This window comes from Oryzias latipes, chromosome 12 (genome assembly GCF_053564925.1).
Source record: "Oryzias latipes strain Hd-rR chromosome 12, Olatipes_Hd-rR_3.1".
In the NCBI taxonomy this organism is placed as follows: domain Eukaryota; kingdom Metazoa; phylum Chordata; class Actinopteri; order Beloniformes; family Adrianichthyidae; genus Oryzias; species Oryzias latipes.
The window spans coordinates 20,660,977-20,674,303 of NC_136248.1; the positions used below are offsets into that span (position 1 = coordinate 20,660,977).

The 13,327-nt window shown below is 36.5% G+C and overlaps 2 protein-coding genes across 2 annotated transcripts; both read right to left on the reverse strand.

The window, feature by feature from the left end:
* Positions 1-1,678: 1,678 nt before the first annotated feature.
* Positions 1,679-10,102, reverse strand: surf4 (surfeit 4). The gene is made up of 6 exons (XM_004074751.5): positions 9,697-10,102; positions 7,027-7,213; positions 5,769-5,845; positions 5,630-5,673; positions 4,794-4,980; positions 1,679-2,955 (listed from the first exon to the last, which is right to left on the reverse strand). The coding sequence occupies exons 1-6, from the start codon at positions 9,742-9,744 to the stop codon at positions 2,689-2,691; spliced, it is 810 nt and encodes a 269-aa protein (XP_004074799.1). The 5' UTR covers positions 9,745-10,102; the 3' UTR covers positions 1,679-2,688.
* An 846-nt stretch (positions 10,103-10,948) lies between these two features.
* Positions 10,949-12,931, reverse strand: surf2 (surfeit 2). The gene is made up of 6 exons (XM_004074752.5): positions 12,754-12,931; positions 12,374-12,525; positions 12,137-12,240; positions 11,590-11,778; positions 11,372-11,490; positions 10,949-11,267 (listed from the first exon to the last, which is right to left on the reverse strand). The coding sequence occupies exons 1-6, from the start codon at positions 12,826-12,828 to the stop codon at positions 11,178-11,180; spliced, it is 729 nt and encodes a 242-aa protein (XP_004074800.1). The 5' UTR covers positions 12,829-12,931; the 3' UTR covers positions 10,949-11,177.
* Positions 12,932-13,327: the final 396 nt, after the last annotated feature.

Below are 13,327 nucleotides of genomic sequence, written 5' to 3' on the forward strand. Positions count from 1 at the left end.
CAGGTTCATAAGGTTGCCCATGTACTGTTGTTATTTTTTTCTTGGACAGGATGCCGGTCTGTCCCAGGGCTGTTATTTTGTGTAAAAATGTCTATATGTTCTGTAAATGTATTAAAAACAAGAATAAGAGAAAGAAAAAGGAAATGTTGACCTATATGCACAGTATGTAACTTCAATTTAAAATTTCTCTTCTTGTTTTTGCCTTGTGCTCTTAGAAAACCTAGTTAGGTGAAACACCAGTAAATCAGAAAATCTTCATCTACACTTTTGCTTGAGAATCATTTTTTATCATAGTATTTTTCATTTTCTAAGATGTAATTATTTTAATTGGGTCATATATAAAAACACAGTTTTTAAAGTGATGACAACAGGGTGCAGTAAAGTAAAATAAAAAACCAACAAACGTCTGGGGGGAAAAAAGCAAGAGATGAACACATTTTTGAAAATGTTAGGTTCCTCCTGTTGATGAATGAAATCCTTGCAATATCTTTAAACACACACAATTAAATCAACTGCTTTAAAACATAAAACAATAAAAACCGGCCTTGACAAAAGTGATGGTACCTCCTCAGAGAAGCCCAATGTTTTTTTTTCAGCTATTCTTTTGCGTTATTCAACTTGCAGACACATCCAGGGAAGTTGGCAGAAAATCGCTTAAGCCTACAGTTTAGAAAAGTATGTAAAATTTTAGTAGCAGGAACATTAAGCGGCTGGGAGATGGCCTTTTGTCCAGACGTCTAACAGGTTCTTCTGTGATGTTCCTTCCAATCTCCAAAGACAACCATCTCCCCCTTTTGTAGTTAATGATCAGTGTGGTACACACCATGTCACTCTTAAAATTCTGTATACTTTTTGGTTAAAAGAGAGGTTATTTATAATCTTTTCTGAAGGTACAACCACTCCTGGGGCGGTTTTCATTAACACTTTACGGAACACAAAACTGCATTTGTTTTTACAATCGCAAAATGATCCTTTTGTATAAATTACAAAAAACAATTTCTTCATCATTACATAAAAATGTACAACAGATTAATGTGGAGTTATATTTTCTTTTATTACAGAATATTAACCTTTTAAAAAGAAACGTTCACCAGCTGCGTCTATGAGTTGCAGCCTACAGCTGCCCAAAGACAGCCGGATGCAACTACTGAACACATCAGGTCACCACAGTTGACCATCAGACATTTGTTCCCCACAGGCTGCTGCAGCTGTCAGGATGCCATCAGACCATCTGTCTGGCAACAGACAAACAGTATTAAAGCCTCATTTGTACAGGGGTACATTAGCTTCCCTAAGGAGAGACCATTACCTAGTTAAAATTCACATCATAAGAAACCAGGAGGCAACCAGCAACAGCTCATCATGAAAAGGATGGAAGTGATTACCGTACCTACAAGATGCACATTATTATAATGCTCCATTAAAAAAACATGGATTTGGCTGGGACTTCCTGGAAAAAAAAAAGACAATTAAAAATCTGGGTGAACTACTAAAATAATCCTCAAGGTGTCCTTGTTCTCTGATCATTTACATCATTGCTGTTCAAGGCTTTTTGGGTTTGTTTCACACAAAATTGTGTTTTACAGTTCCTTTTAAGTGAACCGAATTTGTTTTTGTCTGATTTAAATCTCTGGTTTCTCAGTAGTCAAAGCAGAAACATTAAAACCCACTCTCGGCATTTGTTTTTATATTTCTGAATATTTATTGTCTCCATGAACTTTCAAAATTAAAAAAAAAAAAAAAAAACATGACCAAAAATACAATATAAACTTCTGAAAAGTATTACAATGAACACTTTTTTTTAAAGATTATTCTCTCACAAAGCAAAAACACCAAGTAGAGACAAAAGTCCATGTGGGTAACGACTCCGTTTGATGCTTTTCACTGTTCTAGATCGCAACACATGTTTAGAGCCCCTTAAACAATTCAGATAGTTCGCTAGTTCGGCAGGTGCCAGAAATGTAATATACAAAGTTCCCAATTACAAGTCCAGGAACATTATAGTAACCGTTCAGGAACATTTCAATGACTGCCAGTCACCACTTGCGATTTCAACGTACACGTCTTCAGACTCAATCCTGCATGAAATGTGATTTCTGACATTTGAGTGGAAAGTGTACGAATGTAAGAGACATACACAGAAAACCTGGAGCTGGTATCAAATCAGTGCCCAAGTTCCAAAAGACCGAGTCCACTAAACTCCCAAGATTTCTGATTTCAGAAGGGTCTACATTGTGGGGAACCCTACAGATCCAGCTTGAATGCAATTGCCAGTTTATTTAAAAAAAAACATTAAAGTGAAAATATAACTTATGACATAACACCTAAAAAAATGCATGACTTTTTTCAGTTCACAGAATATATATTTTTTTCCTTTTTACTTGCATCTGAAAATAAACAGGCAATTCATCATTATGTCAAAAAAAAGAATTGACATACAACATATTTAGGGGGACAAAAAAGTGGCAACGTCAATGACAGTAACAAGAAAAAAATTATTGCAGGGGTTGATACTGTGAGGAAAAAAAATTGTCCACTGATTTTTTTTTTTCTTGAGAATTGGCCAAATAGGTAAAACAAACAGAACTGCATAGCCCAACGGGCCAAACTTGAATAGAGGGAAGGTCTTTGTGTCCCAGCTGGTATGGGGAGGTTTGTGGCGGAACAGGATCCTCTCCCCGCGTTACCCTACCATTCTTTTTTCTTCTCATCCATGGACACTCCGCCGGGCCCGAGAGCTACCACCAACAGAAGACCACCGATGACCGAAGTGGTTTGGAAGAAATCGTACTTCAGGAAATCGTGCATGGGCTTGTAGGCGGGGATGGTCCAAAAGGCATTGAAGTAGACATTAATAGCCATGAGCCACACCACCAGAGTCAAAGCTGCGAGCTTGGTTTTAAAGCCGATGGCTACCAGGATGATGAGTGCTGTCCCGACAATGTTCTGCAGGATCTGTTGAAAACATTCAAGAATGAAGGATAACAGTAAACCATGACAAGGCAAAACAGGATTTGTAGATTCGATCAGAACCTGACAGCTGTGGAGTCTTAGAAAAGGTTTTTGGTGAATCAAATACATAGATTAATTAATACAATTTCAAATTCCCAAAAAAATAGAATAAATGGCAACGCGTTTTGTGATTCCTCATTTTAAATTCCACTTTAAAATAGGACTTGTATTTTATGAAATAGTGGATGAATGTTGAACTTTTAGCACATCCCTTCAGGGGCCGCCACAGCAAATCAGCTTTTACTGATTCACACAGGCGGTTTAACAGAAATATTTATGCCGGATGCCCTTCCTGACACAACCCTGTATTTTATCCAGGCTGAAGACCGTTAATAAATTTCCAATTGAATTTCAAATTTTTGTTTCCTTTACAGATAACAAGATTACATAAATTCTTCATTTAATTAATTTGATTTAATTTGTTTCTTTCCCTGCAGGATTTCAAATCCACTTTGCTGAACTGTTTAGTCTCTCCATTTAGTTTTTGTGTGTGAGCCTCTTGAGGCCTTGAAGTAGTGTTCCCTAACTGTGTCTCACATTTTTCCCCTTCTTTTCTTAAACAGTGCACCCTGTTCTGACTCCTGTAGGGCTTGTCAATCTCCTCTGTGCTGCCTCATGTACAGAATCCAATCAGTTTGCCAAAGTTGCATAATCCTTAGATCACAAACAGATCTTTGTTTTTAATTCTATAATACTGGACTTTGTTTTTATGAAGGTTCTTACTTTGAGAGTTTAAACAAGAAAGAAATTGTGAGAATGTTCATGTTTGTCTTAGAAAAGGTTTATAGCCTTACAACACCTATAATTCTACTGCAACACCGGCCATAAACGAGGGAAAAAGAAAATTGGTACTAAAACAGAATCAGCTCTCTGACTGGTTAGTGCATGTGTCATGCTGTCACAACTACCTCCAACGGTAGGAAACAGCTTTCTTTATTAAAAGTCGATCACATTTCCGTATCTTCGGTATCTCAGTGAGTCTAACTCCTGCTTGTAATGCAAAGTTCACCAAACATCATTATAGGCATTTTCACCAACATTAAAATAAGGATAAAAAAAACAATAAATGCTCCTGTTTATAGAAAAAAAAAGCGACATTGAAAATGAGAGTGAATGATTTATCAAAGGATATATCCCGTAAGATATTTTCCCACCATATAAGTTGAGATCAGGCTCATGGTGGAATGCGATAAATGTTCTGTAACAATCATTGTGACCTCAAATTCTCTGATTTACTTACTATTCAGCTTTTTAAATGTATTTTTAGTCTGCGTGGTGCACAATGTATGAATAGTTTAGGTCTACTTATAAAAGAACGTTGGTTCTATTATTAGACCCCTCTGCATGTCAGCATACTAGTCTCTCATGGAGTCAGGTTACGTCTGATCTGTTGCTGACCTTTGGCACAGCCTCCTTTTTTTTCTGTCCCTCTGTTTACTTGCACAGAGTTCTAGTAAACTGAAGCTAGAACAACAAGACTAGGTTAATCTGGATGAATATGGTGAAGAAATGACCATGGTTGACATTTACAGCTGATTTTGGATAATAATTAAATACGTCTTGAAACTTATTCAACTGTGAAAAGTGAGAATATCTTTTTAGAAAGCAATTGTTAGACTAATTTGTACATCTAGCCCCAACAGTTTGGTTTAATGTTTCGAAGAGAGAGTCCAACTTCTACAATAAAAAAACTTTTTGATTTCAGCTAAAACTAAATACATTTTCAGAAGGAAATTGAAGCGTGTGGAAAGGCTGCAAACAGCGACATTGTGACCACTCACAGAGAAGAAGCTGGAGTCGAAGTGCAGCAGGGTCATGAACATGAGCACGAGCAGAACTCGGCCTCCCAGCTGCATGTACTGCTTCGGTGAACTCTCCCCCATGGAGGGGACCCCGGCAAACATGCTCTTTCCCTCTGAACGAGACTCCGCCAGCAGCAGGAGAAGACCACCTCCCAGGGCCAGGTTCCTGAGGAAAGAAGACATTTAAAAAGTCCTTTATGAAGCTATACAAGTGACAATAGTAATATTAAATGGAAAATATAGATATAATCTGAAAACTAAATGTTCTGAACTCTTTTTTAGGACTCAATAGTCTTGAAAATAATACACCTGCCGTGTAATAATTTTAATTTTTGTTTCACCTGTGATTCTTAAACTGAAACTATTTTTTTACTAGCAAACAGCAAAATATATAAAATGCAAAACCAGAGAAACTGATAACAGTGTTTAACAGATGAGCCTAGATGGTTGACTCATTCACTTTGCTGACATTTCAATATGAAGCAGGTCTTGACACAAGTAATTACAGTAATTACAACTGCAACAATAGTAGGCATGCTTTCAGATCCAATGCCACCGTCAGCAAATTAAAACATGTCTGCATGTCCAAAAAGTAAAAAAAAACAAAAAGACACTTCTTTGCTCTACACCAGGGAGCTGAGATGAAGCATGCGCATAAAAAATACACAAGAAATAAGCTATACATGACAGCTTTGTTTGCTAGGACTTGATCAGATAATGAAGTGGAAAAAAATAAATAAATAAATTAAAAAAAATCGAAACCAAATTGTTGAATTTTCTACCTGATATTGAAATTGGTCATTAGAGATACTTACCTCATCAAAAACTTAAGGTCCCATAAAATGCTGTATGCAATAGTCTAATGAGAAAAAGAGATCATTCAGGTAAGTAAAAAATAAAAAAATGGTAATATTTATATATACTTTTGAAGTTTATACCACAAGTGTTGTTTACCTGAAGAGCTATGATGCCGAATAATCCAAAGCAAGCATACTGTACAAAATTCCTACTGAGGATGAGGACGCAGCCACCTGTTGAGAAGAGATACAATTTTATTTCACATACTTCTTTTAACCATTCATAGTCACAATTCTTTCAGAATTGTTAGCATTCTTCAAGACAATCTGTAATAAAAGGATTCAACAGACAATTGATTGGTGATAAGGTTGTTTACATCCAGAGCTTTCATAAAAAAAACAGATATACGGTTTTTACAGTTTTCAATAAAGGAAACATGAAGTATTTATGCAATATTTATTTAATTTAACAGTAAACAGATTTAGGATATGCCACAGTAACAGCAACACGTTGCACAACCAAGTCTGCACAACCTTTAAGTACTTAGTTTACTCTGAAATACAAATAGAGTATATACGCAATCCAAACTATAATTTTTCCTCCAAAATAATATTTAAATACTGTTATTTCTTCCCAAAGCTCCCATATAAAACAAGCTTTCGTAAAAAAAAACATTCTGTTTGCAAATTATTAACTATTTCCTGAATTCTATCACTTTAAAACCAAAATATGAGTTTTTTAATCCCAACTTTACAGGGTTTGACAACACTATATAGTGGTCAGAGATTTAGTTAACATTCTTGAATTTTCAGAAATTCCGACCCAAATGTGATTGACTAAAAACTAGAAGTACATTGGATCTGCGCAGTTTAAAATGAAATGAAAGAAAAGACTGAGAACGTTCTTTTTTTTTATTGGGCTTTTTTTTTTTTTTTTACTTGAGCTTAACTGCATTTTATAATTTCTGATCTAAACTTGTGATAAGATGATCTTGATGAATGAACCTTCATCAATTTCAATAAATTCAACAGATTTTCTGATTTGAGGTCACAAAACATGTCTCATTGAAATGAATTCCTTTCTGTGTTAAGCATGAATAATCTGCATTGCAATAATAAGAATGTAACTCTTTTTTTGCCATTCATTATTATGATAGAAAAGACATTAACAACCTTCTATTAAAAAAAACGTAAATGCTACACCATTAAACTTCCTTTTTTTAAATCAACCACAACCCGTTTTGTCAAACTTTATCGACTAAACTGAATTGTATGCTTTCATATTGGGCCAACTTACAACATATGTGGGTTAAATCTTGCTTCTGTTATTTATTATGAAAGTCACTGTATGTATGATCAGGCAAAAACATTGCTCTAAATAAAACTGGACTATGAGTCATGATCCATTCACTCACCTAGCTGTCCAATAAGGTTAAGCAACACAAAGCATGTAGCCAAGAAGTAGCCACAGTTCCAGGTGGCTTCAATGTAGTCTCTCTGCTCGTTCCACTGGAACCACATGCGGATGCCATCTTCAAGGAAAGTGCTGATAAGACACAGACGCGCCAAATGGGGCAGGTACTGCTTGGTGACCCGCAAGAACTGAAACACAAGGTAAAGGCTACAATTTAAAATTAAATCACGATTCATACAAAATAGCAACGTTACTGACCAAACTAAAGTCAAAGTAATTCTCAAAGACCCGCTCTGATGAAAATGTGTTTTTAACAAGTTCTTGTGGCATTTTTCTGATGATGGGGGATGTATATAAAAGAAAATTAGGCTCAAAATTGCATTTTGGGATTTGCATTTCTTTATTCAAATAATTGTGAATCGGGAGCATATGAATAAAATGCTAGCTAAAAAGGCGCTTAATTGTGATGTAGGAAATACACGGGGGGGGGGGGGGGGGGGGGACACAAGCTCACTGCTCTGAGCTGTCAGCAGAAGGGAGGGGGTGAGGGTAAGGGTGGTGGGGTTGCTCCACGCCAATGGCTCCACCCACAACTCAGAGGCAAATTTTCCAATGAACTCCTGCTGCTCTGCACCAGCTAGGTCCTTGCACTCTACACAAGTTTTATTTTTTTATTTTGTCTAAAAATGTCAATCATAAATAAAAGACCACTGGGAACGCTTTTAAAGCAGATCAAAAGATGATCATTGTGGATCTTTAAAAATACTTTTGTAATATTGCTAAAAAAGTGTTTTAAAAACAAAAATTAAAACAAAAAACCCTATTCTGGCTTTCAGGTAAAATGAACCTACTGAAAAGCCGTCAAATGTTTATTCACAAAAGCAGACAAACGCATTTAAATTACATAATCATAAAAGCTAACCTTTATAACTAGTCACCAAGCATGAAACTAAACAAAAGTTTCTCAACTGGTGTGTGAGCTTGGCATTACAACACAAAGGCGAGCGACAATTCCCAACAAGTTGTGTTACAACATCTGGCTCTCCTTGTAAAGTAGGGAATGGAGCACAGCGGTTCCCGAGGCTGTGGCTGTTAGGTTTTCTACTACTGAGGAGACTTTCTAACACTTGAACCAAAACCACCACATGTAGAGTAAAAATTCATACTGCTTAAGTTCTTTCTGATGTTTCGACATATAGATTATTAGTTGGACAGCCTGGTATTTGGCTGAGATAGTCATCATAAGCAGTACAATTACTGCAATTTTAGAAAGATGAACCAGGCTACTGTAAGTAGGGCAAATATCCTCTATAGACATGGTTCTCTTGCACAATTCTATCGTTAATATTACATAATGAGAGATTACATATCTCAATTTATCAGAAGCAAAGGGGACATACAGTTGTTTGTTAAAAAAAACCTCAAAACAAAAAAAAATAAAAGAGAATGATAAAACAAGTCCATGGACAAAACAAAGTGCCCTATATTCGTCATGAACACAATTCATGCTTTTAATCAGGTGCTTCTCATCAGAGCAGCAGTGGCCTTCCTCGTCCCGCCCATTCAGCAGTCCACATCAGCACAGCCAAACCTCCACAGCCTATCAGCAATCACCAACTCCCACTTAAGATGCTGGGTGAGACATGAATGGACGAACCTGGAGCCAATCCAGACAAACCCAGGGGTTACCTAGAAATGGACAATTCTGAACTCTAATGTCCAACTTAATGCGCTCATTAAAGGGAGTTGCATCTCTCTGTAAAACACTGCTCTAAAAGGAAGAGGAAGCACCGTGTTTCACGTCTCTGACCCTTTTGGTGTTCTGTTTGGTAAAAGGTGTGGATGGAGACAGAATAGGGAAATGAGGTAGCTGAAACAGTAGCACAAACACTTTAACTGTAAATCTTCAGATAAACAATAAAAAAGGACTACACTTGAGGGTTTCTCGGGTGTACAAAAAGGGTATAACATGAGTCATAAGAAGACATGAAATCAGATAAAAGTTACTGCCACTGAGAACAGGCGTGAGAGCCAACATCGGTAAAAAGCTGCAGATTATTATCACATGGAGAAAATAAACCTAAATAAAAATAGACATTTAGTTAGTTTGACTGAGGATGCAGGCCACGCACACACGGTGATTCCTAGATGTTGCGCATTGATTTACAGGAACTGCATCAAACCTGTTCAATTTAAGCAAAACCGCAATACACTACAAAAAATGTTAGCTAATATTTGTGTTCTTTTCGAGGGGATTTCACAACACTTTCCTGGCACTGTCTGCCTCCGCTCACACTTAAGCTATTAAGTGTACCAAGTGGATTGTAAACTACTAAGTTAAGTAGCCAGACACATGTTAACCTGTCAACTCAACTCTAAGCTAACCTAACGCGTGCCAATCTCGCTAAATATTTGTTTTTAAATTAACAACATCAAATCAATTCTTGAGTGACACATGACTATTGATCTCAAAAGATTTCATTCTTACAGGTAAAAACTCAAGTCAGTTAGCCATTTATGTTCATGTACAAATCGTAAATGATGCGTATTAAATCAAAAACCGTCAAAGAGTTGAAGAAATCACTCCGCAGCTTTACTTAGTTCTTTGCAAACTAGTTAGCGGCTAACATGCTAACGAGAGCTAGCCATGTCATGCTAGAAATGAAGTTACCTGGTCTGCCACGTCTTCGGCTTTGTTCATAAAATCCTCCTGCCCCATGCTTGTTTATTATTCAAGTTATTAATATCAGAGAATGGACGCAACTTCAAGTTGAGCTTTGCGTTGTCTGGAAGCTGCGTTCAGACCGTTCCTCCTCCCGTTATTTACTTGAAGATTTCCGATCGTCTGAACGCAGAGAAAGGCCGCCTCCGCCCCACAATGCCCCGCGATTTGACGAGCGACACAGCGGAGCCCCCCTACATGGTACTGCAACCGCTGCCTGCCACGTATGCCGAATCAGGCAGGGGCTTTAGGCGGACGCCCTGCACTGCTCAGGCTGCACACAGGTAAACAGGCAGGTTTAGACCCACCAACTGGAAATGAAGAGGCGCTAAACAAACTTGCAATTCCAGCGTACGTAATTAAAAAAAAGTTACGCCTCAAAAAGTTATGACAAAGTTTGGAGAAAATCATAAAAATCTATTTTAATGGCCAGCTTCAAAATTCATTCATAGTAGTAAAATATAAGTTTTCAAAAGCAATCTCTTTTTTAGCCTATAAAAAAAGAAACATTTCGACGAGTATCCCAAAACTAAAATTATTCTCATTAAATGGAAAACCTATCTTGATGAGATGACTATTTCAAGCTTAAAAAACAAACAAACTCATGAACGTTATATATGTAAAATGGCAAATTGTTACATCACACAGAGTGTAAATGTAATCAAAACTTTTTTAAATTAACATATCACAGCCTACAAAAAAGGTAGAAAACACATTTCCTTTCATTTTTATATTTCAGATTTATTTTACATTTAAGGGCTATATCCATACCCCCCCAACGCCACATACAAGATGCCAACATTTATTTATTTATTTTTTTTAGCAAAAAACAATACTGTATTTATAAAAATGTTTTTAAAAATTTTTTTTAATGTAAGTCACAAATAATTTACCACTGCTGCCATTACACCTGCTATTACAACCAACGTAGCTCTAGTTTAAATTAATATTTTTCATCAGCCAGAATGTAAAAAGGCAAATACAATAAGATCGAGAAACTAGAAAGAATTCAATTAAACTTGTTTCTTCCCCCCCCCCCCCGAGATTTCATTTAATCCCTGGCATGGGAATGCCAATGTTTTGAATCATTTATTAAGGTTAAAAATCGGTTTTGTGTTATTCTTAACCACAATTAATCTCAGGAAAAAAGGAAGTGGACCATCTTTAGGACTATGGTACAAATATTCAGAAAAAAGACAACTTTTGCCAAATCCAAATGAAATTTTATTGTTGTTTTCTTTGTTTTAACAAAGATTTAAATTAGAAGTTGTGACTCAGCTATAAACTTACATGCTTTCCAAGTTTTGTGCAAAGACTGACATACAACAACAAATAATGTTGTAAATTAGATGAAATAACTAAAAGTGTTAATGGATCAATGTTGCCATCTGACAATAAACCAGATTTAAAGAAAAGCTGTCTTTACATTTTTACTTTCCATTGTGAACTTTTCGTTGTTTCTTGCGTCCTGATTTCCACTGATTATTTCTAAATTTCTTCTGAAAGCCGCCACTCTGTACCTATAAAAACAGAAAAACAAAAGAGCATTAAATCCTGAGAGGAAGACTGGCATCCAAGACAAATGTACTTTTTAAAAAACGTTTTTTTTATTATTGATAGATGCCTTTTTGCGTTTCTGTACAACTTGCTCTTCCATCTCCTCATCTGTTTGGAACTCATCTTCTTCTTCTCCTTTGACCTCCATACTTTCTTCCGCGACATTTTTTAATGTAAACATAGAAGCTGTGGGACAAATAAAGAATAATATTAAGTAACAAATCTGTAAGACTGGATGTTTAAGCAAAAGATGGATCAGCAGTAAAGTGCATTAAATATACTGACAAGGGTAGAGGTCACTCATGCTGTCTTCAGAGTCGCTGTGCCCATCGTCATCGCTGGATGAGTGTTCCCACATGCTGCTCGAGTGCTTCGAGGACATCCCTCGACTGAAATCTACATCTGTGTCTTTGGGCTTTTTATGTTTCAGCCTTTCCGGAACAAATTCAATCCCCTGTTTTACACACTCCTCATCTAAAAACAAAACACAAAAAGTCGATTAAAAGAGGTGAAATACAGATGAGTTTACCAAATGGATTGTCCAATCACCCCCACCCCCCCTTTCTTTTTATCCCTACATGTTTTTTTTGAGTGGCAGATGTTTAAACAAGTTTGTATAACTTTGGTGCAGATTTATTTGTCTAATCCTAGTCACTTCCTCATTGCTCACAAGGAACTATTGTGCATGAAGAAAAAGTGATGTCATATGTTGATGACAACGAGTCATTTCAGAACCCTTACTATTTGATTTTATTTGGTTGATTTTTATGTTTAATAATGTTGCTTTATAATGTTACAATTCCGAAGTTTAATAATAAAGTGATGCACTAACATTGAGCAAGGGCTTTCTTGAAGCGTTTCCCATTGATGTGGATGAGGACATGGCGTGGCTCCCGGTTCAGATGCCTGAGAGTCAACTTACAGAAAAGCTGATTGCTGGAAGAAAAAAAGACAAGTATCATCAGAGAAGACATTCCAAAATCCAAACTATCCTGTTCCATTGTGTGCACTTTTGATCACTTATTGGCCTAACCCCCAAAAATAATTGACTGACATAGAATGGCCTTACGGTTGTTTTGTGCTGGGAATGATATGTGGTTCATACTGGCTGTAGTTGAACTCAGCTCTAGAGCTCAGTTTCTTATACTTTTTCCCTTCAGTGAAATTCTGCAGCTCAGTCAGGTTGCAAGGAAGTTCATGACCATTCAGAGTGCACTTGATCTGCAAAGAAACATGTAAATGGTTAAAACGAGGCGGTGCTGCTGAGTGTATGACAAATATGAGTGGTTGTATATAAAAAATAATATTACCCCCCTCCCCCCATCGATGCGACCAATTACATTTAAAATTGTTAAACAATGCCATTCCACTTAATTATTAGCACTGTGCTAGCATAAAGTTGTTTGGGTGCACGTGTGTCTCAAATGACGCATGCAAATTGTTGCTAACCTTTTTATTATCTGTAAGCTCAAAAAACGGTTGAGTGACGAGAAAAGCTCTGAGGTCCGCAGGTAAATCCTCCATAGTAGTAACAAGAACAAAATCTTCAAAACAAAGTTCCTGGTAAAAAAAATATTACCCTACTCCACCGGAAGCTACATACACGTGGTCATTTGCGCAAACTCAGTGGGTTAAAATAAGCGCCCCCCACTGGTCAAAACCGGGACCGGTCACATATTTTAAACAGAAACAAATAATAATGATAAATAAATCTAAAAAGAAATAATCTGACGTTTATTTTTTCCAATCTAAAATAATAAGATTATCGGAACCTTACGTTTTAATTTAAAAGAATAGCGGGCAAATCAGTAAGCTGCTGGCAAAAAAATAAGTTTTAAATATAAATCCGACTTCAAGTAATAGACATATTTTTTGTGTGTACTTAAATGGAAAGTAGACAATTAAAATCCGTGTACAACTACACACAGCAAAACTATTCAAACATTTTCTAAAAGTCATGTGAGCTGCGTCAGATGACTGTGACAGTTCAAGCACCAAGATTGTTTGAGTAGAAAGAGGCGTC